The sequence below is a fragment of the Hyaena hyaena genome, unplaced genomic scaffold, assembly GCF_003009895.1.
Source record: "Hyaena hyaena isolate Hyena2069 unplaced genomic scaffold, ASM300989v1 scaffold_268, whole genome shotgun sequence".
Classification (NCBI taxonomy): Eukaryota; Metazoa; Chordata; class Mammalia; order Carnivora; family Hyaenidae; genus Hyaena; species Hyaena hyaena.
This window is the reverse complement of record NW_024080898.1, coordinates 1979391-2007030: the sequence shown is the minus strand read 5'-3', so window position 1 is coordinate 2007030 and position 27640 is coordinate 1979391. Positions and strand designations below refer to the sequence as shown.

At 46.6% G+C, this 27640-nt stretch overlaps 1 protein-coding gene across 2 annotated transcripts; it reads right to left on the bottom strand.

Annotated features, from left to right (window-relative positions):
* Positions 1–9115: 9115 nt before the first annotated feature.
* Positions 9116–27406, bottom strand: GSDMC (gasdermin C). 2 transcript variants are annotated; one of them, XM_039245736.1, is made up of 13 exons: positions 27062–27406; positions 22557–22777; positions 21709–21892; positions 18885–19053; positions 14614–14725; positions 13379–13423; positions 12925–12957; positions 12590–12670; positions 12328–12354; positions 11339–11478; positions 10859–10988; positions 10309–10382; positions 9116–9627 (listed from the first exon to the last, which is right to left on the bottom strand). In XM_039245736.1, exons 2-13 carry the CDS (start codon positions 22771–22773, stop codon positions 9325–9327), a joined length of 1515 nt encoding a protein of 504 aa, XP_039101667.1. In that variant the 5' UTR covers positions 22774–22777; positions 27062–27406; the 3' UTR covers positions 9116–9324. The 2 variants fall into 2 exon arrangements, with proteins under 2 accessions (XP_039101667.1, XP_039101668.1); XM_039245737.1 differs by lacking the exon at positions 27062–27406 and adding an exon at positions 23889–23922.
* Between the last annotated feature and the right edge of the window lie 234 nt (positions 27407–27640).

Here is a 27640-nt window from a genome sequence, read left to right as displayed (position 1 = left end):
CCCTCCCTCCTTCCTCCCTCCCTCCTTCCTCCCTCCCCCCTCCCTCCTTCCTTCCTTCCATAAGCATTTACTGAGTACCTACCACATATCGGGTGGAGGTCATGGGTCCTATCCTTATTTCTCTATTTTCTCTACCTCACTCTTCTTCCCCTCACTCCCCTCCCACTCACCCCTGCTCAGGGCCCATGCTTTGACTAGAAGACAGCCCTGCCTGCCCCTGGAGTGACATGGGGTGACCACATGGTGTTGGGGAAGAGACCCCAAGAACAATGTCAGAGCATTGTCTGTGGGAAGGGATGCTTTCTGCTTGGGGTCCAGGCGCGGGGCAGGGCCACTCACCTCTACTAACGTGTGGCAGAGCTCTCCTTCAGGCAGGTACCGGATGGCCATGTGGGAGCACAGGCGGGGCAGAAGGGACTGTGCGAGGGGAAGGCAGACAGTCAGCCGCTATGGGGTCCTGTGGAGTACTGGCCGTGGGGTCAGCGACCTCACAGCCTGTCTCCTGTGGCCCCCAGTACTCTGTGGGTAGCAGCACGAGCCCCTTGATAGATGAGGATGCTGAAGCTTAGACATTCTGTGACATCTCCAGGGCCAACAGTTGGCAGACAGCAAAGCCAGCATTCTAACCTGAGGACACTGGACTCTTAAGCTCCTGCTCTTCAGGACGGTGCGGGTGGCCACCCCCTCCTCCCCCAGCCAAAGCCAGCCCTCAGATTCAGCAGAGGCCAGGTCTGAGCATCCAAGCCATCCCGCCCTGGGCTCAGTCCCTGGCCCCTCCCTGGGCTTGGGAGAGCAAAACTCCCGCCTGCCACCAGTCACCCCTGGGCCAGGGATGGACTAAGTAGATGACACAACCCTTCCTCCCATCAAGTGCAGTTACTCCCTTGCCCCCAGCCCTGGGGCCAAGTGGGACACGGAGGACTGGGTCGTAAGGCCTCCTGGACAGCTGACCTCAGGGCGCTCTCTGCACGTCTCATCCTTGCGGCAACTGCCAGCTTCTGGGAAATGGTCTCCCTCTCCCTCCTCCAGCCCACACTTGGAAGTAGCCCCTGCCCCTCTGCCCGCTCTCCCAGAGGGGGACTCATGTCTCTGCACCTCCAGCCCCCATTACCCCAGCATTACCCCAGTCCTCTTTGATTACTAGCTGCAGCACCCTGTAGGCTGAGGTGGTGCCCCAGGGGATGGTCACTGTCTTTTCTTTGGCCGTGTGGCTCTGACCCTGGACCTAGGAAGGAGGCAGGGAGAACAAGACCTCAGGTCCACATGGGATTTGAGAACCTTCAGGAAGGTGGTTAGGGGCAGCAGGAGCAGGGGATAGGCAGGAGGGACTGCCATGGTGTCTCTTGATGATCAGTGTCGGGGCTTTAGAGGTTGGAGGGAGGGGAGAGGAAGATCCAACTGCATGGGGTGGGGACCTTCAGGCACAGTCAGGACAGCAAAGTATGTTGCATACAAGTATTTCCAGAAAAAACGCAAAGCATTCTGGGGTCAAAGCAACACACATTGGCATGATAAAAACTCTCCGAGCTCCCACAGTAAAGAAATGGGTTTCGTTTGGTGTCATTAAGCACTGTCTGGAGTTTGGAGTGCTGGCTCTGGGAACTGCTGGGCTGGAGTCCTGAGGCCCTACAGCTGGATCACCTTCAAACGCTCTGAGTCCTCCCCCGTCACTGGAGGGGGAGAGTGACGTGGCTGGGGGGAGCCCCGGGAGGTGGAGGCCCCCTGCAAGCTGGGACTCCTGACGTTGATCCCCTGTGTTGGCCTCTGCTGACAGCATGGAGCCTGCTTGGAGTTTTCTTTCTCTCTGTCCCTCTCTCCCCCAAAAAAATTTAAAAAAAGAAATTGGAGCCACCGAGCTCTTATTCCTGCCTGGCAGTAGCCCTGGCAGCCACGGCTCAGCATTAGGCAGGCCTGCATCTCCAGTTTGCCAGTCTTCAGCACTCTCTGTTGCCTTACACACAGCAGCTGCCACATTCCTGTTTTATTTCCTGGCCCTAAAAACATCTGGGTTGAAATCTCTGACTTAAAATAAGCCCTTGTCCCTGGGCCCCTGGGTTCACTGCTAGTGGTGATAAGCCTACTGATCCTGATCCCTACTGACCCCTACTCCAGCCTGGAGGGCCTGTGCCCACAGAGTGGCCTCAGCCAGGAGAGCCTGCCCGCTGCTCACCTCTTCTCCATTAGAGCCTCCCAGGTGAGAGGGGGCACCAGGAGTGTCTGTACGGTCAGCGTGGAGTTGTGGGTCTCCCCACTGCTCCCTGTCACCTTCCCCGGCAGCCCGGGGCTCACACTAGTGGCCCCTGTCAGGGCTCCTGCCCCCGTCTCCTGGATCTGGGTGGGTTGGTTGGCTCCGATTTACCTCTGTGGGCAGAGGTCCAGACTGGAGTTAGGAAGTGAGGGAGGCAGGGTTGAGTGTGGCTGAGGCCTCAGTCCTGAGTTCCAGTTTTGCCTCCACCGCATACTAGCTGGGTGATCCTGAGCAAGCCACTTAACTCTTGGAGCCTCAGTTTCCCCATTTAGGAAAGCCAGGGCGGGGTGCGGGGGAAGAAGGACAGGGTCTCCCTCCAAGGGTGTCTTGAGGAGTAACTGAGGAACTGCCAGCATGGGCCTGGCACACAGCAAGCACTTGATCCCCGATAGCCATTATTGTTTAAAATCATTACTTCTTACGCAGCTGGGGACAGGAGGAAGAAAAAAATAGGCTCATCCTTCCCCTGCGTGGAACAGGGGTGTCTGTGGCGTGCTCCAGGCCAGGCAGGCAGCTTTCTCAGTCACATGAATTTCCTTTTTTGTGACAGATGCTGCCCACAGGTGCCTCCTGAAAGTACCCGGCATGGGGGAGCTGGCCGGGCGCATTCATGAGGGAGGATTCTGTGGGGATGAGATGGGTGTCCCAAGGCCAGGGGTGCCGTCTGTGCTTCTTCCTCACCAGGCAGAAGGGGAGCAGGTGCGGGGCGCTGTCCAACCTGTCAGGAGGCACCAGCTCCCCTCTCCAGCCCGGTTCTGACCACACGCTTCGTGTCCCTTGCAAACAGGGACGACATCTTCCTGGAGGGTCAAAGAAGGCAGGTGTCATATAAGGCTGTAGGGACCTTGTGAAGGCTGTCAGCTGGACTGAATCACGAACAGAAGGGTGAGGAGTGGGGAGCCCTGAGCACATTTCTCCCAGGGCTGAGTTCTGAAGTTAGCAAGGTGGGTAGAAATCACAGATGGTCAAAACCACTCCGAAAATATCCTTTAAATCACTTCCCTCCTGCGGGCATGGGACCCTGAGAAGCTCCAGGGCCAAGGACGCCCTGCTCTTCATTTTAGAACAGGTCTTTCCTTGGGAACTGAATCTCTCTGCTCCTTGGTTTCCTCATCTGTGAAGTAGAAATCTTTCCATATTTATGTAAAATACAGTTATCTATAACAATATGTCCTCTAACAGTGGACTGTTACGAGGACTAACAACGTTGATGTTTGTAAAGTACAGAGAACGTGGCAGATGTTGATAAGCTGTTGCCCTTGGAGTTCTGGCCTTGCTTTCTTTCTGAGGTAGTGGGGGCCCAGGTGGGTGGGGCGAGGGAGAGAAGAGACGGGGGTGGCACGGGAAGGGTACAGAGATGCCTCTCTCCTCCCTCCTCTTAGCACACATGAGTTTTCTAGGTAGATGCATCTAAGGTGAGCCTCTGTTTCCCCTCCTCTGGGCCCCCTGTAGCATTTTGTTCCCATGTCTTTGGTGGCCTTTGCCATTTGTGTGAGCACCTTACTCAGGTGGGCCTGGGAGCCACTGAAGGTGTGTGAGCAGGGCATGTGTTTTAGGACTAGCGCTCACAGCCCGCTGGAAAGGGGAGGCTTGAGGAGCTTATGACCACAGTGCAGGGGAGTGTGACTGTGGGCTGCAGCGCTGTGCGGGGCCATCCTTGTCTGCAGCCCCTGGAGAAGGAGGCGAGTGAGGGGCCAGCTTCTCCATCAGGAATGGTGCCCGGGACCCACTAATGTGTTTTAATTAACTTAATTATTTTTTAAGTTTGTTTATTTTTGAGAGAGGGAGAGAGAGGGAGAGAGAGAGAGAGAGAGAATGAATGAGAATGAATATGAGAGCGTGGGAGCAGCACAGAGAGAATCCCAAGCAGGCTGTGCACTGACAGTGCAGGGCTCAGACTCACCAACCATGAGCTCATGACCTGAGCTGAGACCAAGAGTTGGATGCTTAACTGACTAAGCCACCCAGGTGCCCCTAATTTTCTTTAAAATCAGAAGAAATAAGCTTTTAGGTCTAAGAGAATGGCTTACTACATAGTATTAAGATTTGTCTTTATGCCAGTAGTCTTTTTTTTTTTTTTTTTCTTTTCTATCCACCTTCAAGCCAAGAGAAGCATACATTGTTGGGAATGGGCCAACATGGCCTTTATTGGTAATATTTGATATTTCCAAAGAGGAAGGGGTGCCTGTGACTGACGGGGGCCTGGGGAAGAGGGAAGGGAGCGGCCACTTTACGGGCCTGCAGGCAGCACCATAGGTGCCTCCGCGGGAGCCCGAGTAGGGGTGGCAGTGGAGGAGCCTGCCGGAGTAGGTGCTGAGGTCGGGTTTTACCAAGGGGACCCGCAGGGACCGCCTAGGGGCAGCAGCAGCCCACGGTGGGGGAGGCACGTGGGATGCTCTCCAGAGGATAGAGGGCCTAAGAAGGAACGGCGGAGGGGCTGAGAGAAGCTAGGGACCCAGTGCAGGCCCGTCCTGCTGCGGGGATCCCCCTGCGTGCCCTCCTGTCTGGCCACCCCTCCAGGCCCCGGGGTCCCTGGCCATGCTCAGCTGAGGTCCCAGCTGGCTGTACTGATGGCAGTGGCAGGGTGACCGTCCAGGCCTCCAGGCAGAGTCCCATGCAGGAACTCTCTAGAAACTGTACCCAGCACCACAGGGTTCCTGCCCCCCCGTCCCTGCCCAGGGGTTGTGGTCTCCTATCCCCTCCAGCCCAGCCCCTGCCCTGTGGGGGCTGTCTTCCAGGCTCCCGGAAGGGCATATGGACTTACGTTAATACTGAGGCTTGCTGTCTTTAATCAAAGCCGTATATTCACGTAACTTAATTAAATTGTTGTAAGGCGCCTGGGTGGCTCAGTAAGTTAAGCGTCTGACTTCAGCTCAGGTCGTGATCTCAGGGCTCGTGGGGGTAAGCCCTGTGACCTGCTCTGAGCCTAGAGCCTGCTTTGGATTCTGTGTCGCCCTGTGTCTCTCTGCCCCTCCCTGCTTGTGCCTCCCCCTGCCACACACATACACACACACACACACACACACACACACACACACAAATAAACATTAACAACAACAAGGAATCAAATTGTTCTACGTGGGTTTTCTTTTTTTAAAAAAAGGTATTGTTTTTTAATGTAATCTCTACCTCCAACATGGGGTTGGAACTCATTGTCCTGATATCAAGAGTCCCATGTTCAGTGTGGGACTGAACCAGTCAGGTGTCCCTCAAAAAACCATTAGACAACTTTTTTTTTTTTTTAAAGATTTGAGTTTTCTTTTAAACCTCAGATTCCACCCACCCCCCATTTCCAGCTTCATTTCCCTCCATTGCTGGTGTATTTCATTGGTTGTTCTGGTAATTTCCTCTTATCTCTGGTGTAAAGGGCATTCTGGAGACAATTCATACACCATACAGTTCACCCATCGAAAGTGTGCAGGTCAGTGGCTTTTAGTGTATTTACAGAATTGTGCAGCCATTGCCGCTCTGTTTTAGACCATTTTCTTGTCTTTTTTTGGGGGGGAAAGAGAGAGGGAGTTCAAGTGAATGAGGGGTAGAGAAAGGATGGGGGAGAGAGAATCCCATGAGGACCACAGAGAGACAAAAGGAAAGAGAGAGAGAAGCAGGGCTCACCCAAAGCCGGTCTTGAAATCACCCGATGTGGGACTCGAACTGACAAACCATGAGATCATGGCCTGAGCTAAAGTCGGATGCTTAATGACTGAGCCACCCAGGCACCCTACGCCATTTTCATTAGCCCCCAAAAGAACCTCCCTACCCTAGCCACGGATGTATTTCTGGTCTCTGGATTTGCCTATTCTAAATATGTCTTATGATCAGGATAATATAATGTATGGCCATTTGTGTCTGACATCTCTCTTTTTTTTGAATGCCAAATTATATTTTATTTATTTATTTTTAAAATTTATTATTTTTTTAAATTTACATTCAAGTTAGTTGTCATAGTGCCGCAGTGATTTTAGGAGTAGATTCCTTAATGCCCCTCACCCATTTAGCCCACCCCCCTCCCACAACCTCTCCAGTAACCTCTGTTTGTTTTCCATATTTAAGAGTCTCTTATGTTTTGTCCCCCTCCCCTTTTTTATATTATTTTTGCATCCTTTCCCTTATGTTCATCTGTTTTGTATCTTTTAAAAATATTTTTAAATGTTTTTATTTATTTCTGAGAGAGAGAGATTGACAGCATGAGCAGGGGAGGGTCCGAGAGAGAGGGAGACATAGAATCTGAAACAGGCTCCAGGCTCTGAGTTGTCAGCACAGAGCCCGACACGGGGCTCAAACCCATGAACCGTGAGATCATGAGCTGAGCCAAAGTCAGATACTTAACTGACTGAGCCATCCAGGCTCCCTGATCTGTTTTGTATCTTAAAGTCCTCATATGACTGAAGTCATACGATATTTGTTTTTCTCTAATTTCGCTTAGCATAATACCCTCTAGTTCCATCCATGTAGTTGCAGATGGCAAGATTTCATTCTTTTTGATTGCCGAGTAATACTCCATTGTATATATATATATATATATATATACATATACCACGTCTTCTTTATCCATTCATCCACCGATGGACGTTTGGGCTCTTTCCATACTTTAGCTACTGTTGACAGCGCTGCTGTAAACATTGGGGTGCATGTGTCCCTTCGACACAGCACACCTGCATCTCTTGGATGTGTCTGACATTTCTTAATAATAAACTTGCTCAGTTGTAGGTGTCATTTATGGACTTACACCGGAGAAGATGAAGATTTGGGGTCCCCTTTGCTCTACCCCACACACAAGTCCTATTCCTGTCTTCCCAATGGCTTACATCACAGTCATGACTATGTAAACTCTACACAGATATTAATAAGCCATAATTAGTTTTCCTTTCCTGTAGGGTTTTTGTTTTATTTCTCGTTTTTTATTTTTCCTTCTATTTTCTATGTGTTTATATCTAATTAAATTCAAACCGCCAATTCCTTAAATCTTGCACTAAAATCTCAGATTTGAGCTGTTCTATAATTTCCTCTTCCTGGAAGACTTCCTTTCCCAAAGTTTTCCTTATCTGCTCAGATGGGAACTACTTGTCCTCTGGCCCCAGTACTGCCATGCTGGGAATCCCCGTCTCTATTCTACAACTAAATCTTCTTTTCCCTGTACCCAACCCAGTCTTCCTCCTGGGTCTCTTTCACTTTGCTGTATCACATCCTCTTATACTTTTTCAAAAATGGAACATAGGCAGTAATTTTTAAAAATCTTTGTCTGAAAATGGCCTTATTCTACCTTCAATGATGTAGACTTTTAGCTGGAAATAATTTTCCATCGGAATGTTATGAGTCGTTGCTTCATTGCATCTAACTTGTAATTTAAAGTTATTCTTATATTTGAAGTTGGTTAAGCCTCCTATTTCGGCTCAGGTCATGATCTCTGTTTTCGAGTTTGGCCCCACAGCAGGCTTTCTGCTGTCACTGTAGAACCCACTTTGGATCCTCATCTCTCTGCCACATCTCTCTGCCCCTCCCTCTCTCAAAATAAATAAACATTAAAAAAAAATTAGAAAACCCAGGTAAAGTCATACTTCTATTTGATCTTTTGTAAATGAACTTTGTCTTTTGTCCTGGGTTTTTACTTTGTCCTGCATGTTCTGAAACTTCACAAAAAGCTGTTTTGGTTATGGGCCATTTTTATCCATTTGTGTCAGGTATGTGATGGGCTCTTTTTTTGATTATTATTATTTTTTCTTTCATAGTTTATTGTCAAGTTGGTTTCCATATAGCATCCAGTGCTCATCCCAACAAGTGCCTTCCTCCATGCCCACGTGATGGGCTCTTTAAATCTAGAAACTCCTATCCTGGTTATGGAAGATTTTGTTGAATTATTTTGTTGATGATTCATTTCTATTTGTGTGTGTATATGTGTGTGTGTTCTTTTTTTTTTTTTTTGGTGGTGGGTGGAGCTCATTTTATCCAAGTGTTAGGCTTCCTAAACTGCTCTTCTAAATTTCTTATTTTTTCTCCTTTTTTTCATCTTACGACTTTTTACCCTACTTTTTGGGAATGTTCCTCAATTTTACCTTCTGACTTTTCTACTGAGTTTTTATTTATGTCATAATAGTTTCAATTTCTAAGACCTTTATTTATTTATTTTTTTGTTCTCTCAATGTTCTTTTAAAAATAGCTCAAAAAGGGGCACCTGGGTGGCTCAGTCGGTTAAGTGTCTGACTTCAGCTCAGGTCATGATCTCGCAGTTCGTGGGTTCGAGCCCCGCATCAGGTTCTGTGCTGACAGCTCAGAGCCTGGAGCCTGTTTCAGATTCTGTGTCTCCCTCTCTTGCCCTTCCCCTGTTCATGCTCTGTCTCTCTCTGCCTCAAAAGTAAATAAACTACAAAAAAATTAAAAAATAATAGTTCAAAAAGCATAATTTGGAAAAGTCACACATAATGATCAATTCACAGGTATGATTCTTGGGGGGTTAATTTTTTTGAAGCAATTTTGGACATACAAAAATATTTTAAGAATTAAGAAAACCCTCAAATTTTTAACATTTTACCATCTAATATTGGTTACATATCTGTCTCTCTATTCATTATCATCTTAGTTTTGATGCATATCAAAGTAAGTTACAGATATCAGTTAGCTTCATCCCAAACAATTCTGAATGCATATTGTTAACTAGAGTTCAATATTTGTTTACATTTTTTTGGAGCAGCATTTATATACAGTGAAATGATCACATCTTTTTTTTTTTTAATGTTTATTTATTTTTGAGAGAGCATGAGCAGGGGAGGGGCAGAAGGGGGCGGGGGGGCGGGGGGGGGGAAGAGGATCCCAAGCAGGCTTTGACAGCATAGAGCCTGAAGCAGAGCTTGAACTCACAAACAGTGAAATCATGACCTGAGTTGAAGTTGGACGCTCATTCAAATGAGCCACCCAGGCGACCCTGAAATGCTTACACATCTTTAGATACTATTTGTTGAGTTTTGACAGTTGCATAAACCTTTATCAAGATACAGATATTTCTATCACCTCAGAACATTCTCTCAAGTTTCCACCGATCCCTGGCTCCATCCTGCCTGGAACGGCAGAAGTGGTGGCCCCTAGATCCCCCTGAGCTCACCAGGGACACTCTCAGCATAGACTGGAGTGGGACCAGGCCTCTCTGGACTGACTGTCAGTTGCTGCAGCAACGACAGGGTCCCATACAGGGCAGACAGGGGCTGCTTGGCTTCCAGATCCCAGGTTGACACGGGTCTATTCAGTTCCATTTTCAGGCCACACTCCTCCAGTAGGCCATAGGTGATGGCTAAATCCTCACCCTGGAGTGGGGCAAGGAGCTCGGGTTTGAGGGTGAAGGGAATGTTCCAGGAGTATTTGAAGTTAGGCTCTAGGATGCTCCTTACCTAGAGTAAACAATATCAGATGTTACATGTCAGCATTTGAGGTCGGGAAGAAAAAGTTTGTCCTAAGAGGGTCATGCAGGGTAACTGAAAGGGATAAGAGCTTTTGAGTCAAGGGGGCCAGGAATCATGTCCTGGTCATGCCCTGTGATCATGTAATTGTGGACACGTTATTGGAAATCACTGAGCATTGTTTCCTCAACTGCTAAATGGTTATATTAACATTTCCCTTGCAGAATAGTGGTATTTGGAATTAGATGTGTGTATATATCCATACAGGTGTGCAGTGTGTGTTTATGTATATGCGTATTCCTGTGCACACATATATCCTTAAATATACATATGTGGAGACAGAAAGAGCTATTCCCAAATGGTAACTGCATAAATAAAGTGGGGATATGACTTAGGGGCTCTGAGTTCCCAAACCTGGGTTCTTATATGGCTATTTTAGAACTGTGGGGGTGCTCTGCAGGGGTTGCCATGGAAACCGAGATCCTCCTGAGGCAGATGTCTACCCACTGGGCCTGTTCCCTCAAGGGAGATGCAGCCAGGGATTTCCCAGTTGCCAAAGCAGGATCCTGTCTCCCTGGCAGAAACCTGGATCATCTTTTTTTCCTCAGATTTATTCTTAACTCTGGTTTTTTCACCCTCTTCCCTGGCCACTGGCCCTTGAGAATGTCTCACCAGCTTTTGCTGCTGGAGCAGGATCCTCTTTTCCATGGACTGGGCCAGCAGATCATGTTGAGTGTCACTCAGCACTGGGAACAGGGGGACATTTGGAGAAAGAGTGATGAAGAGTCAGATTTTCCTCTCCCCGCTGTGAGCTGTGAGACCCTATGAGAGGGGAAATCTGAGGCAGAGGAATAACCCATTGGACTTTGAGGGTCAAGTTCCCTTTACTGGAAAGTCCACCTTCTACTTTTGGAATGGCCTCCAGAATGCTACATGATGTGGTCCAGAGGATGGGATCCTGAGGCTGGAGCCTGGACCTGTCCACCCATAATGATCTGTTGGATGGACTTGGGCTGGTCACTTTCTAGACCTCAGACTGGTTCTCTGTTCACATGGCAAATTTATCTCACTAAACCCTCTGGACATTGGAGAGAGGGGATATATGAGGATGAAGATCATAATATTTGAAGGGTTTTCAGGAAATGGCATCGAACCCATGGGTTTCGCGAGGTCTGAAGGCCAAACTTGTGACTTTACTACATTTCCCCCAAATCACTCTTACCCAGTATGGCTTCAAGGAGGTAGACGATGTGGAATCTTGCCTGGATCCATAGGTCTCTTAAGTCCTCTTGCATCTCACTCAGGATTGTGCCACCAAAGTCATCCAGATGATCCAAGGGGCTCTCATCCAGCTGTAGGAGACCGGGATTATTGGTAGTAAGATATTACCACCATTACCTACTACTACTACTACTACTACTACTACTACTAGTATATAATTTTGCCTGTGTCTTTTAAGTGATCAACCAAGGTGGGAGGGTCAGGGCTCTTGACCTCCCCCAGGGGATTCCTAGCAGCCCCAGTATTTGAGGTTGCACTCCTGGGCCTTGTCATTGTGCCTGGGGCCAGTGTCCTGGATGGCTGACATCCTACCCTTTCCCCTGGCATTACTCCCTCCCCCATGTATCTTGGTAGCCATATTTCCTAAACCTGCCCCTTTTACCATTCTGATCAGCCCTAGGTCGTTTGAGGAACCCCTCACCATGTCCATGAGATCCTGCAGAGCCTCTCGGTTCCCAAGCATGTTCAGGATATTAAGGAATATAGAATCCTGAGTGTCCTTTGAGAGCTGGGCCAGGGCCTCCATTTTCTGGGAAATCTCCTCATGTAGTTGCTTGAAATCTGCCCTCAGTCATCAGCATCAACCAGAAAATGGGTATAATCCTTTGATTAGAACATTCCTGGTATGATAAGCCCTTCCCCATCAAATATGAGCCCTTCTATTGACCCAAAGCATCTCTGTGTTTGGCATATCTGAGCTCTGGGAATGGGCTAGAAATAATAGACTAGAAAACAGACAATTCTAATGCCATGAAATTAGAGGGATAGAATACAGGGAGCAGACATGGAGATTCTGGTAAGGGGTCATGGGAAGAAGAAGAAAATGACTAGGTGCTCATTTCTGGGATGTAACTAACATAATGTGGATTCTGTGGTTGGGCTCTTAGAGGTGAGGATCTGAGCTCGTGACTCAGTTTCTACATTTGTTACATGGGGATGTTATGAGGGATTAAAAGAGTTAATGTATATAAAATGCTTGGGCAGTACCAGGTAGACATGAGCCATTCTTCTTATAATGTAATTCTACCTGTATTGTCTATATCCATATGGAATTAACCAATAAATGGATTTGGGGGCTCTATGCTTGTCTGAGGAGACTTTGGGTGGACTCCAGATGATCTGCTGAGTGAGAGGTCACTAGAACAGAGGTGCAGTGACACAGGCATTTCTGTTTGGTTCACTGCTGTATCCCTAGTGCTTAGAGTAATGCCTGTTGCCCAGTAAGTTCTTAGTAAATGTTTTTTGCAGGCATGCACAGATGAACGAAGGAATGAATCAGTGGAGCTGTGACCAAAGTGTAAGTTTGCAAGTAGAACTCAGTTTTCTGAGTTGCATGGAAACCAATCTGGGTTCTCAGCTCTGCAGTTCCCTACCCTGGAGACCCTGGATTCTCTCTTGATAAACACTCACCTTGCCAAAGGACTCTCGATATTCTTCCTGGAAAGAGAACCACAAGGAATCATCTCTCTTCTCATGCCCAAATTTGCTTTTTGAGACACTTTGGAGGGTTCTGGTCTTTCATCGCCTCCTCCCTCTTGCTAGACCTCTTTCTGCCCCAATCCGGATGGATCCCTCCACCCCCTAGCCTTCCTGGATTCTTCCTATTCCACAAGAACTAGAGCCATTCCCTAGGGCAGTGGTGGCAAAGGCCGGGGAAATCTGCCCTGCTCACCAGATGATTGCAGCTTGAGATCCACACTCCTGACTCCAGCAGACATACTCATTGGGGACATGTGACCATTTTCATCAGCGACTAAAAGAGAAATTATACCCCACATCAAGAATTAGCTTCTGAAGACATTCGGTTTCTCTGGCCTTCTGCCCCCTGCACCCCTGCCTCCCCCCCCGCACCCCCTCTCCTTTTCATCTGTTCCTTCCCTTTGCCCAGGGGCCAGATCCTCCTGCCTTAGGCAAGGACAACAGAGGCAACTCTGGGGGGCTTTTGTGCAAAGTGGCCTCATGGAGGGATCAAGTCCCACCTTCCTGTCTCTAAAATCACCCACTCACCTGATACCTGCATCGCTTGTAGCAGGATTGCCTCTGGAAAGAGAAAGGGAAGTGCTCATTCACAAAGCCTTAGTCTCCATTCCTCCCCTTCTTCCTCCCAACCTCTCCCTCCTCTTTCCAACTTTCTCCTCCTTCTCCTCCTCCCCCAGATTTCTTACTTCGTTCCACTACTTCAGTTGATTGAGAGCCTAGGCACGTGGAGACCTTAGGCAGCATACCCACAACCCTATCTCACAGTTCAAAGGGGAAAGGTGGCTTTCTCTGTGGCCAGGGGCTGGTGCCAAGGTCAAAGGCAGGGGAGAGGAGGACGTGGTGGAAAGGCCTGGCTGGAAAGGTTTCCATGTGGGTCTGTGGGGGCTGAGTCCTGTTCACAGCTCTTACTAGTATTGGAAGGGGATTAGGGCTCAGCAGGGTCTGAGTCTAGGTGGAGAACCTGCTCAACTCTGGAGCTCACCTTCTGGAAAGGTTTTCTGCTTGTCGTCATCTGAGATGAGGATGTCTGGATGGGAACAAACCAGGCCAGGAGAGCTGAGGTTAATCCCACTGGACTCTTTCCCATCCCCCACCTGCAGCCCCCAGGCTTCCTCCTCCACGCCCAGCCTGGCGGCTTGTCTCAGTGTGGCCTGGGGACCCCTCCATCAGAGTCACCTGTGATGCTGGCTCAAAGTCAGAGCCACTGACGTGATTCTACCTTCTGAATCAGACTCTCTTGTAGAGGACCCTGGAGCCTGCCTTTTGAACAAGCACCTGGGGTGATCACTATGCTGACACTTGAGAACTTCTCTGTAAGGTAAAGGCAGTTGGCTTTGTCCCTCTTTCTTTGGGTAGGATTGTCTGTCTGGTGCCCTTAGCCTTACTCTCCTGTGGTCTCCTCACTCACCTGTCTGCTCCCAATCCTGCCCCCTTCCTGGGTGATTTCATGCTGCATCTAAGAAATGCTGAGACAAGATGTTGCAGTGAGGATACTATAGAGAGGTGTATGTGTGTGGGTGGGGTGAGGGCATCCCCTGATCCCTGAGGACCTGGACCCCAGCTGTATCAGGTGCACATCTTCCTGGGACTTAAATTTGGGAAGGCTGATTGTGTCCCCAGTGCTCACCATTCCATCCAGGGAGGCAGTGGCTGATGCAGATGGTTCACCCATGTGGAGTCAGAACCCAAAGTGTGTGCGTGTGTTGGGGGGGTGAGGCTGGGGCTGGAGGAAGGGTGTAGATCCGACCCTGCATCATGTTCCTGGGGCATCGTGTCTGCCGTTCTATTTGGGATCCTGTGGATATCTCCTGGGCTTCCTCCCGAGGTTATGGGCAACCCGGGGAGTGCCCTGTGGCTCCCTCAGGCCAGCTGCTGAGAGTGGCTTGAGTGGACACTCAAATGAATAGATGAGACGGTGGGGTTGGGGCCGCCCTTAGCCTGGTGCGAAGGACACCTCCACGCTGGGTCCCCTTTGTCCCTGTCCATGTGGGAGACTGTCTCTGTATCTCCCCGGAGCAGCGTTTCTGTGTGTCAGCCGTGCTGGAAGGTGGCTTTGGTGGTGGGGTGCGTGTGCCCTTGCAGCCGGGCGGGGTTTCTCAGCCTTCTCCAAGAATGCACAGAGCAGCAGGTGTGTGAAGTTGCTGGCTCTTCCCCTCTCTCTCTTCTCCAGAGAAGTGGACTCCCTCTCCCCATCTTCCCCTTTCAGCCTCTGCTTACCCCAGCCATTCTTCTTAAAAATCAGCTGCTTCTTCTTATAGGCCAGCACTGTGCCCTGTGGCAGAGTCAACATCTTCTCTCTCATTTTCAGACCCTCTCCCTGGCCTTGACCCTGGGGAGAGAAATTAGGCAGTATGGTCCCATTTACATGTGATCTCTAAACTCACCCATGTGCATGTGTCAGAGACCTCAGCACCTCGTTCCCATCTCACCCCCCCCCCCCCCCCCGGCCTTGATCCTAATTTATAGGTGCTGCTCTTTTTTCCTTCTTGGTCCAGTATTTACTTTCCTATTTCTAGTTTTTGCATTTATATTGCAACAAATTTAATTTTTTTTTCAGATTTAAGTATATCTAGTCACTTTCTCCTTTTGATGATGAGGATTTCATTTTCCTACTCTTCCCTCTCCCCAACCCTCACCCCTCATTCCCCTATCCTTGTAAAATGTTCACATCCCAATATCTAATGTAATATCCTTTGTTTACTGTTGGGGAGTGTGCTTCTCCTCACTCCAGATCTTTCCTATAGCAGTTAATTACTAGGACAGTAGCGTGCCCTCTCTGCCTCTTACTCATCTTTCCAAGGAATGTGGGGATACGTTTTTTGAGACCGTGCATATCCGAAGACTTCTTTCTTTTGCCCTCACACTTGAGCATTATTTTGACTGGTCATAGAATTCTAAGCTGAAATTCCTCGGAAAATGATTTTTGTTTTCCTTTTTTAGAGATATTCGTGATTTTCTTTTTTTTTATTTTTGAGAGAGAGGATGTGTGTGTGCATGTGGGGGAAGGAGCAGAGCGAGAGGGGAACACAGAGGATCTGAAGTGAGCTCTGTACCGGCAGCAGAGAGCCTGATGTGGTGCTTGAATTCACAAACCATGCAATCATGACCTGAGCTGAGGGCAGACGCTTAACCAACTGAGCCACCCCGGTGCCCCATGCTTTTCTGTGTGAGGCAAGTATCATGGTAATTCACACTGATGTTCTGTGGTGCATGTCTCCTTCCCTTTCTTGTATTATTTTTTGGATGATCTTCCCTCTTCTATTGTGTCTCTGTTCTCTCATTCTGGAACTTCTGATTTTTAGATGTTGGATCTTTGGACTAACCCTCTAAACTTTAATATTAATATTCTCATCTTTTTATGCTTACCTTTTTTGGGGAAATATCTATGATTTTATCTTCTGGATTTCCTATTTTAAAAAAGTTAGACTTCTGGTTTCTGGGCTGACTACAGTAAAGAGCTTAGAAGTTGTCACTCTGTCTTACAATCAAGTGAAAAGCTGAACAAACTTTACTGAGTATATTAGTCTAGATTTTTTTAAATGTTTTATTTATTTCTGAGAGAGAGACCGTGTGAGTAGGGGAGGGTCAGAAAGAGAGGGAAACACAGAATCTGAAGCAGGCTTCAGGCTCTGAGCTAGCTGTCAGCACAGAGCCCGACGCTGGGCTCGAACCCATGAACCGTGAGATCATGACCTGAGTCGAAGTCTGACGCTAACCAAGTGAGCTACCCAGGCCCCGCTGAGTATATTAGTCTATAGAAAAACAGCCAATAAGCTGTCTGTCTGTGTATCTTTCTAAAGGGATTTATTGTAAGGGATCTGTTCATGCAGTTATAAAAATTGAAAAGCCCCAGGGTCACCTGGGTGGCTTGGTCAGCGAAGCATCCAACTTTGGCTTAGGTCACGATCTCATGGTTTGTGAATTCAGGCCCCACATCAGGGTCTGTGCTGACAGTGTGGAGCATGCTTGGGATTCTGGGTCTCCCCCTCTCCCCTGCTCACACTCTTTCTCTCTCAAGAATAAACAAACATAAAAAAGAATGTTAAGGGGGTTCCTGGGTGGATCAGTCGGCTAAGTGTCAACTTGTGATTTTAGCTCAGGTCATGTTCTCACAATTTGTGAATCTGAGCCCCATATCCGGCTCTGTGCTGACTGTGGGGAGCCTGGTTGAGATTTTCTCTCTCCCTCTCTCTCTGCTCCTCCCCCACTTACATGCATGCTCTCTCTCAAATCTCAAATAATAAAAACTTTACAAAATTTATAAAGAGAAAAATCCTAAGATGTACAGACCCAGGAGAACTAGTGGTATAGTCCCCATCTGAATCTAAAGGCCTAAGAACCAGGAGTGCAAGTCAGAGTCTGATGGCAGAACAGTGTCCCAGCTGAAAGATACTTGGGCAGAGAGTAAATTCAGGTTTTTCTCCACCTTTTGTCTCATTCAGAACTTCAGTGGATTGGGTGAGGCCTGCCTGCATGGGTGAAAATAATCTGCTCTACCAGTCTACCCTTTCAGATCCCATCCAGAAACATACAGGCACACCTAGAATGACCTTGAATGAAAGACGGTGCACCTCATGGGCCAGTCGTGTTGGCAACATAAAACTAACCATCACATTGAGGAGTGGTTCCTGTATTCTGGAGATCTGATTGACTGTTCATATGTATTATCATGGACTTCGATGTAGAAGTTTTATATTAAGTCATTTTTTAAAAAAGGTTTGTTTATTATTTTGAGAGAGAGAGAAACCAGGGGAGAGGCAGAGAGGGAGAGAGAGAATCCCCAGCAGGCTCTGTGTTGTCAGTGCAGAGCCCAACGCAGGCTTGATCCCATGAACCCTGAGATCATGACCTGAACTGAAAGTAAGAATCAACCAACTAAGCCACCCAGGCGCCCCGTTAGGTGTAGGCGTTATATTTTAATTACGGGGACGAGGGACCCGATGTCAGAAACATGAATAATGGTCTCAGGCAGCCTAGTGAGTAGATGGCTTCTCCAGAATTCAGCCCTACTCTTTGATGAGGAGAATGTCCTGGTGAGTCCAGTATCACTTATGGGAGTCCAGTGCAGAGCAGTGGCGTGGGGAAACGCCGGCACAGCCAGGAACCGGGGTAATCTGCAGGCTGTTTAACAACATCACAGCCCAGGAGCCGTTCTTAGAACCGGCGCCTGCTGTGAACAGCTGGGGCACCGGCCAGACACACAGCTGAGCAGCCGCCCTCTGCAAAATGCCTCAGCGTGCTCTCCCGTTCTCCCCAAATCCAGTCCGCCCACCCAAGCACATGTGAAGACAGGCGTCCTTGGAAATACCCTCCAGACTGGAGTTAAGTTTTGTTTCAAACCTCCTTGTCCACTGGGTGGCGCCTTGCTCTCCTCCAGGGTTAATTCACAGATCTTGGCAAAGTTAGCTCACGTCTCTGTCTTTGTCTTGTTTTGTTTTTTTAGCTCCTAAATCTCTTCAGTGAGGACAAATTACATATAAAATATATTTTGTTTAAATTTCCACTGTTACACACACACACACACACACACACTTTAGATGTCCCTGAATCACAGTTCATGTTGAGTAAATATTTGATGAACTGCTTTGTTTTAAACTTTTTAAAAACATTTTTTAAAATGTTTTATTTATTTTTGAGACAGAGCATGAGCTGGGGAGGGGCAGAGAGAGAGAGGGAGACACAGAATCCGAAGCAACTCCAGGATCTGAGCTGTCAGCACAGAACCTGACGTGGGGCTCAAACTCAAGAACTGTGAGATCATGATATGAGCTGAAGTTGGATGCTCAACCAACTGAGTCACCCAAGTGCCCCATAAATTTTTTTTTAATTTTAGTGATTGTAAGTCATGTATATCATATGTGCTTGGAGATACTTAAACTCAATCCAGAAAACTTTCAACTCAGGGTTTCACGGTATTTAGGATATTTGAACTGATGTGGTTTTGTACTCTGGCCCCTTGTTTCTTCCAGCCATAAAGCTGCATTATGTATGTAGTATAACAACCATACATATAAATTTTTTAAGTTTATTTATTTATTTGGAGAGTGAGAGGGAGGGAAAGAGAGAGAGAATCCCCAGCAGGTTCCACACTGGCAATACAGAGACTGACTCATGAACTATGAGATCATGACTTGAGCTGAAACCAGATGCTCAATTGACTGAGCCACCCAGACACCCCAACAATCATATTTTTAGAGTATCCAGAACCCATCATTTAACCAAAGCAAAATATAATTGCAAATAATTAAATCTATTTCTATTTTATCGATGTTGAATAATCTCATATATGAAAATACTAAAACGAGCATGTCAGAATATACTCTTGGGTCAGGAGTCAGGATTTTTTGGCACATGAGAAGTGGGAAGTAATGACCGCATTCATTCCAGCCCCCAGAGACAGGCCCTAAGAGTATGCAGAGCCCCTGGGAAGTGGGGTTGGGCTGGCTATGCTCTTGGTGTCCCCATCCCACTTCAGGACAACCATGTACCTTGACAGAAGTCATCCAAGGGATGAAGAATTTTCCCATAACATTCACACTGCTGCTGTCATGCAGCACAGTGCTGTTGATCAGTTCCACGGCCTCCGTCACCACATAGAGATTGTCATCTCTGTTCCGGCACTTCCTCAGAAAAAGCAGCTCCTGATCCAGCACTTTCCTGGGGTAGGTGGGAAGAGAAAGGTCTTAGTAGGAAAGGGATACCTTTTTAAAAAATGCTTATTAATTTATTTTGGGGGAGAGAGAGAGAGCGAGAGAGAGCAAGCATGAGCAAGTGGGGGAGGAACAGAGAGAGAGAAGAAGAGAGAGAATCCCAAGCAGGCTCCACACAGTCATTATAGAGCCTGACATGGGGCTCGATCCCATGACTGTGAAGTCATGAACTGAGCTGAAATAAAGAGTTAGATGCTTGACTGACTGAGCCACTCAGGTGTCCCTGGGAAAGGCATACCTTCTTGGCTTGCTGTGGGTTACTCTTTTAAGAACCTGGGGCGCCTGGGTGGCTTAGTCGGTTAAGTGTCCGACTTTCGCTTAGGTCATGATCTCGCGGTTCGTGGGTTCGGGCCCCGCGTCGGGCTCTGTGCTGACTGCCAGCTCAGAGCCTGGAGCCTGTTTCAGTCTGTGACTCCCTCTCTCTCTGACCCTCCCCTGCTCATGCTCTCTCTCTCTCTCCCAGAAATAAATAAAAATAAATAAAAAAAAAAAGAACCTGGATGGGGTACAGAGCATTTGGAATTTGATAGGTGAGTTCTCAATGGGTAGGAAGATATGAACTTACAGGTTAGGTTACTTAGGGCAAAAGAACATCTTCTCTGATGTGCACGGTGGAGGGCCCCCCATTCTCTGACAGGGGTATGGTATGACAGTATGCATACCATATTATGAAAAGGCATCTACGTTTTCCAAAATTATATTGGTCGTGCTAGGGTACTTTGTAGATTTCCAGTACGAGGGCCTCTCAGCAGAAGAGGCTTAAAGTCGACGAGTCCAGGTGATTGAGACCAGTGCTTAGGAAGCCCTGTTGTCAGTGCTGGTTTTGCACACCACACGTGCCCACGTGGAGCAGGCAGATACAGTGTGACGAAGGAGGGCAGGTGCTGGATGATTTTTCATGACTAGCACAGATGGGCTTTCTGAGTTGACTGTCCTTATGGGGGCCCGGGAGTTGTAGAGCTTGACTTGAAGATGTAGGTTGGGGGAGATGTGGACGGTCTGCAGTGCTGAAGACAAAAAGCCATCTCCATTTCAGTTCTGAGACTCCACTCTGGTTCTGGTCCAGGCCCCACCCTGCCTGGTGCCCTGGTAAGAGCCGTGTGGAACACTGAGAGACCCTTACATTTGCTTTTCAGTGCTGGAGGTCACTGAGCTTCCAGTGTCCTTGGAGAGAAATGCAGCTTCTTACCGTGTGTCCAAGGAGTGTGCCATCTGACTCTACTTATCTCCCAAGCTTCATTTTATATCACCTTCATCCTTGTGGATGAAGCTTCCGCTTCCCTGGCCTCCATCCAGCTCTGTCCTGCCCCAGGGCCTTTCAGCTTTAATTTGGACCCCTTTCCACTTTCTTGCTTCTTTCATTCTTTAGGTCTGAGCTCAACTGTTAGCACCAGAGAGAAACCTAAGCCGACCACCTTCAGCATCTCTTTCACCTCGTCCTGTTTCTTATCTTCAGAGCTCCCTTCGTGATTTGTAAGGGCCTTCGCAGCTGAGCACCTGACACGTCCACATCCTCTCCAAATAGCCAGCTGCCTTTTGTTGCTTTATAGGTTTGGCCTCAGCTTACTTATTTCACTTGGAGCTAGCTCCTTAAAATGTATCCTAGAAATGCCCACTTTACTGAAATACTGAGAATTTATTTTTCTTTCTGAGCAGCTAAGGAATCTCAGATACTCTTTTGCACTATAAACAGTGTTTGCAAATGTTATTTTTAATAAGGGCCTTGTAGAGCCCAGGAATACAGAAATCGTCCAATGCCCTGTGAAAGTAACTTTTAGTCTTAAAACAGTCCGTGAGTTTTAGCTCATTGCTTACTTAACAATTTGTTGCCTTTGTAAACATACTATTTAAGTTGGTATTTCTGTTTTTATTAATTTATTTTAAATTTATGTATTTGTTTTGTGAGAGAGAGAGAGAGAGAGAGAGGGAGCATGAGAGAGCTGGGGAGGGGCAGAGAGAGAGTGAGATTCCCAAGCAGGCTCAGGGATGTTAGTGCAGAGCAACATGAGGGGCTTGATCCCATGAACTGTGAGATCATAACCTAAGCTGAAAGCAAGAGACAGATGCTTAACCGACGGAGCCGCCCAGGCACCCTGAAGTTGACTCTCTGTTTTTAGAAGGCATAAAGATGTAAGAATTTCTTCATTGAGCTCTTAGAGATCGTTTGTTACCTGTCTTTGCCTTTATGCATGGAGGTAGATGAAATCCTAGGACACTGCTGCATACCTTATGTCAGCAGAGAGTTGCACATTCTTTGTCTCACATAAATTAATCTTTGTTAATTAATACATTATTTTTTATTGCCTGCTTCCTCACTTCCTACCCTTTGCCTGTCCACACTGAATATGAGCAGCTTTAGGATAGATGTGGGTAGCACATGATAGCACAGTAATGGGTAATTGCTGTTTTAATATATATGTTTTAGGTGACTAATAATTATTTGCTGAATGAATGAATAAATGAATACCCAAGAAGAACAGCATAGTCTTGGGTGTCATTTTCTTCATTCAGAGCCTCAGCAGCAAAGCCTGCTGGGTGTCCCTGCCCATGAAGAGAGCCCAAGGGGCTCTGCTGACCAGTCCTTCCTCTCCCACGGCCTCACCTCTTTAGAAGGTCTTTCCAGTTTTGGGGCGGGATGGTAACAGCCTGAAACTGGAGGGAGGATTCATGGCACTTAGTAGCTTCTCCTGACATGTTCACGTCTAGCACGGCAGTCACATCTGCAGAAGCCTTGTACTTCTGGAACGTGGTGTCACTGAAGAGAAATGGGCCCTTGACAACAGTTTCTGGGGACAGAAAAGGTGACTTCAGGTTTAGCCAAGAGTGTACTTTGGAACAGTTTGAAAATGGAGTGGAAATAGAATGACCAAGTCCTGTGTTGCTTCAGCCCTCTTACCTACTGAAATCTTTCAGAAGCTAACAAAATAATGTTTTAAGTGTAAATTAATGCTGAGGACAAATGTTTGAATCAAACCAAGGGTTGGATAACAGGGATGTTATCTCAAACCCTGAGACTTGGTGACGTCGTGTGTGCACTGGTCACAGAGACCCATGACATCATCTTTCCTCTGCAGCAGGGGCAGCACCTGGCCCCAGGAGGCAGCATGCTGGAGCAGAAAATGTTAAGCATAAGGAGCCAGAAGGATCTGGGTTTGGATTCTAGTTTTACTAGTTCCCAGGTGCATAGCCTAGATGAATTATTTTATAAGTTTCAATATGCTTTCTGTAACTGGGGGTGATGTCCCTGTCTTAAGTATTAAAAAAACTGACAAGTGCTTGGGTCCAGATATTAGTAGATTCTCAGATAGTCATAGCTTCTTGCCCAGTGCCTTTCGACAAAACTGCTCCTGACGTTCACCTGTGTGTGTCTCAGGGATTCGTGCATGGTGCACTACCTGTCTGGGTGTCTGTGCTTTTCACTCCCTGCCTCCCTGCCCTTGTTGGCAATACCTGGGACTGAAGAGCTTGGCTCCAGGATGTCCATGAGGGTGTATTCTACTGGAATATCAGGTAGTTCCCAGAAATGTGAGAGAGTCTTCTTCTTCTTCCGTAAAATTGCAAACTGACGGAATTTGTTGGCACTCAACAGGTATTTCACAGGCCTCAGGTCTTTGTCTCCAAGCTCTTTGACCAAGTCCTTACTAATATTCTCAAACATGGAGGACATGTTGCTAGGGACAGATAGAAGTGGAGTACAAATTTCAGTGGAGAGGGAGAAGAAAGTGGGTAAGCTTTCACAAAGCTAGATATTTTTCCTAAAGAATAGGACATATATGTGGGATTAAATTAGGTCTTAACTTAGAATAGTGACTAAATCATAACTTTCTCAACTTTGGTATTCTAAACACAGCCCAGGCTTTGGAAGGAGGCACTACTGTGAAATTGATTGCTCTTTATGGCTAGAATAGAAAAGCCTATGTATCTCCCCACCCACAACTCAAGGGCACTCTAAAGGCCCAGGGGGCGCCTGGGTGGCTCAATCGGTTAAGCATCTGACTTCGGCTCAAGTCATGATCTCACGGTTGGTGGGTTTGAGCCCCGCATCGGGCTGTGTGTTGTCAGCTCAGAGCCTAGAACCTGCTTTGGATTCTGTGTTGTCCTCTCTCCCTGCCCTTCCCTGACTCATTCTCTGTCTCTCTCTGTCTCTCAAAGATAAAAACATAAATTTTTTTTTTCAAGGCCCAGGAAGTGCCCAACACTATGATCAGCAGAAGAGCCTGAGAGAAAGTTAGGTTGATGTTACAAATCCATGGAGGTCCTCAAAGTGGTGGGCGTGTTGACAATCAGAAAGGGAGGGCCTCACTGAGAAGTGACCTTTGAACAAAGACCTGAGCTGGAACAGGGTGGGGAGGAGGGAAAGACATGGCTGTTTGGGGAAAAGGATGTCAGGCAGAGGAATGAGCAAGAGTGAAGTTCTACAGGAAGGCATACGTGGCAGGGCGACAGGTGCAGGGCATGAGAGACTTATCAGACAGGGAGGCCGAGTTGGGGCAGCCCCTCGTGGGTCTTTATTAAGACTTTGTTTGTAGTTGAGGTGGGGTGGAAAGCTGTTGGAGGGGGCTGAGCTCAGGAATGACAGATGGGACTCCTCTTGAAGACGCCTGTGTTCGCTGTGTTGACAGCAGACGCGGTGAGGCACTGAGAGCACGAGTAGGGGCTCTAGTGGCGAGGGACCGCAGTGAGCGAGTGAGAGCTGATGGTGGATGGGGCCAAGGTGCTGCCACAGGAGCAGTGAGAAGGGCTCGGGTCCTCGGCTGGGCCCCGGGTGGAGCCAACACTTACGGAAAGAGTGGTGTGGCGAGGTGGCCCCCGGGGCTGCTCAGAGCTCGGACACTCGGAATGAGTCAGGAAAGTGCCGTGTATCCATAAGCAGTGGGTTGTTTGTGCGACAGGGAGATGAACAAGGGAAGAAGCTGGAGAAGCAAGGCGGCATGGAGGAGGTGTGGGTCCTGGCAAACAAAGGGGGGCCGGTTCGGGATCCAGAGACTCGATTACATGTACATGTGTCACTCCTTGTGCTCTCAGAACTTGTAAGGACAAGCTGGGTTCTTTTTATGGGCTGCTTCTGCTCTTACAGAAGGGATTAAATGGTTCTTAGTATGTCATACAGAGAGAGTTGACAGTGATTTGAATACTTTGCAGAGATTTAGGCCTTTGTCATGTATGCACAGTGAAGTAGTGCACATACACAAATAAGCCCTTATTTGTAGCTGGAACAGGCCTTAATTCTTCCATAGGCAATTACCTATCTAGCAGATGATCTTCGAAGGACAGAGCTAAGATATCTAAGCCATGTGACCTTGACAGAATCAGAGGGAAATAAGCGAGCACCTGGTTTAGGAGATATAAGTGGCAAAGAGAAGAATTTCCCCTCCAAAGGGCAAACAGATGCATGTTCTTATGCCTCTGTGGTTAAGATGAAGCCAGCCACATTGTACAATCTGTATATACCAAGTAGAGAAGAGCTTTATATGTTTGTGAATTGCCTAAGGTGAGTGCTGCAAAACTCATGCCTCTGAAAATTTTATACAATCTTGCTGTGACTGAAATAGGACAAGAGAATCACCTTCATGAAGGTGGGTTGACATGGCAAAATAATAAACCCAGAATCCTGCATTGTTGTGCTTGGTGGAATATGAATTACTAAGGAAGTTAGTCCTTCTGCTAAGTGTCAGGAGCTTGAATAGGTAGTCATCACCCTCGATGGTGCTCTCATGCTGCCTAAGTATTTTCAACGTCAACAAACCCAGGATCTCCACCAGCCATAGTACAAGAAACAAAGACCAGTGCTCAAGAGGAGAGAGATGATTTCTAGGAAAAGGGATCCTCTGTAAATTGGCTTGTTCGTTCATTTATTTACTCATTCATTCAGACTTTTAACAAGCACCTATGACAGGCCCTGTGCTGGGAATTGGCAGTACTGTGGTGAAATCTTGGGGCTTGCAGCCTAGTGAGAAAGACAAGTATTTACCAAATGATTTCACTAATATATACATGCACATGTATAAATCATGATTAGTCCCAGGAAGGAGAGGCATCTGATGCTCTCAGAACCTATGATAGATTTTCTTTGTTCTTTGGTCAGGGCAGTTAGGGTGTCAGGGGACTCTTTCTTAAGGGAATTCAACAGAGATATTAGGTGAGTAGAAGTTTGCCAAAATAAGAGGGGAAGAAAGTAGAATAAAGAGCATGTACAAAGACCTTGTGATGGGAGACAGTTTGGTCCTTTCAAGGAATGGACAGAAACTGGTATGGCTGGAGTGGAATGAGTGGTGAGAAGGGTGGGAGACAAGGCTCAGGAAGTAGGTAGCAGCCAAACTACGCTGTTCTTTAGAGGTTATTTGGTGTCTTTGTCCATTTTTGTAAGAGCAAAACAAAGTTTGACAAAAACAGAATTGTAAGCAGAGGTGGGGTTAATGTAAAAATGAGTCCCTGGTTGGATGTAACTCTGGCAGATCAATAGTAAAATCTCTTTGGAGTAAAATAGACTCAACACAGCCTCTCAGAAGGCACAGATAATGCCCTGCATAAGATCACCTCACTGTCCAGAAATACAAAGCACATGTGGAAGCAAAGCACCCTTAGTGAGGCTCATCAGATACAACATATATCAGGATTGGATCTACAGAATGTCATAATAATCTGGTAGAGACTATAAGAGAAGTGTGTTTAAAGTATTAAAAGCATAAATAAGGAAACAAAACATGAGAAAAGGGCAAAGTAACATAAAAAGTGACAAGGTAGATTAGAAAAAAAGATTCAAAAGGAACTTTTAAGATGAAAAAATAGTTGTGGATATTAGCTCAGTGAATTAGATAAACAGTTCTAGACCTAGCTTAAGTGAGAATTAGTGAACTAGAAGGTAGATTTTAGGAACTTAGTCATAATTTACCACAGAACTATAAAGAGATAGAAAATAGTATAGAGATATTAAGATGTATGGAGGACATAATGATAAAATAAAACACACATATATGCATATACATACGTAAGTGTGTTTATAACTGTATATATACACACATATATATGGAAGATGTGCATGTATATGAGAAAATAGAAAAATGGGACTAAGGCAATAGTCAAGGTACAATAGACAAGATGAGTCAAACCCACAGGTAATCAAATATTAATAAGATTTGAAATAGTAAGGACAATAGCAGAGCTTAAAAATCTCTACAGACAGTAGATAAATCATCTTTAAAGGAATGCCTATTATATAGAGAATAGGATTTTGAGTTGCAACAATTGATGCCAGAAGAAAATAGAATAATATTTTTAAAGTGCTAAGAAAAAAAGCTCTCCACCAAAAATTCTCATTTCAGGTATACTATCAGGCCAAAATAATGCAAAATAAATACAGTTTTCAGACAGACAAAAAATGAAAGGAGGTATTAATAATTGAATCTTTGATAACAGTGATGTTATTAAGGTAGAATGACATTGAAATTCTAAAACTAGGAGTGAAATCCAAGAAATAAGAGTGAGCAAACAAATGGTAAACACATGTGTGAATCTAAGAAAGGACTGTATCAAGTATTACGTAAGAAATATGTTTATACCAACTAATTTAGCAACAGAAAATAAGGCGAAACCAACATTCTAGATTATAATAACATAGAAGTTAGGGGAAAAGGAAGTCAGAATTAAGTATTAAATATCTTTGTATTTTTTGACAAGGAAGTCAATCAAGGAAGTCAGTTTTACATTTTGTTAAATCAAGTATGTATTAAAAAAAAAATTCTGAGAGAGAGAGTGAGTGGAGGAGGGACAGAGAGAGGAAAGGAGACAGAGAATCCCAAGCATGCTCTGCACTCTTAGCACAGAGCCCGATGTCAAATTATGCCAAAAACAAAACACTCTAATTCATTCCATTCAGTTTTCATCCTGAACATTTCTGTCTGTGACCAGACTATAATCTCTTTTTATTCATCCCGTGATCCTCAATTAGAACTTACCAGATTGTATATTGTTTTATCCTGTTGAGAAAGATTCTCGTTGAGTTGGCGTCCTTCCAATCTTTGGGTCTCCTGATGTCAAGCAGAGTGTGTGTTTTTCCCCCACCAATAGGTCTCTGCCTCAATTTCCTGTGCAATGTCCCAGAAAAATCAGCATATGATGTCCGTCTTCTCTTTCAGAAGACCAGGTCTGGAGCTTAGCTTTGGACCAGAAAGTTTTAGCTTTCAGTCCCACCTCATCAGGTTATATAGCTGATGATGAACCTGTTGGGCTGTCCCAGCAGAAACCATGCCCCGTTCTTATTAACAGAACTGGCTGGACAAGTTTTGATTTGTGGATTCATAGTTGTGGGTGGAACAGTTTTTGGCTCATTCTTCTGTCTTAAATGTGCTGTATGTAAAGTATAACTGTGAGTCAACAAGAAAGGTAAAAAAACTCTTCAGGAAGAGGGACAGGTTCAAGTGCCAGGGCTCGAGGGAGAGCCTCTGAGCTGTCTAGATGTGGAGCTCTGTACAACAGGAGTTTTTCAAACGCCTCCTGTTTGTCAGGCACTATGCAGGTATTAAGTATTCCAATTT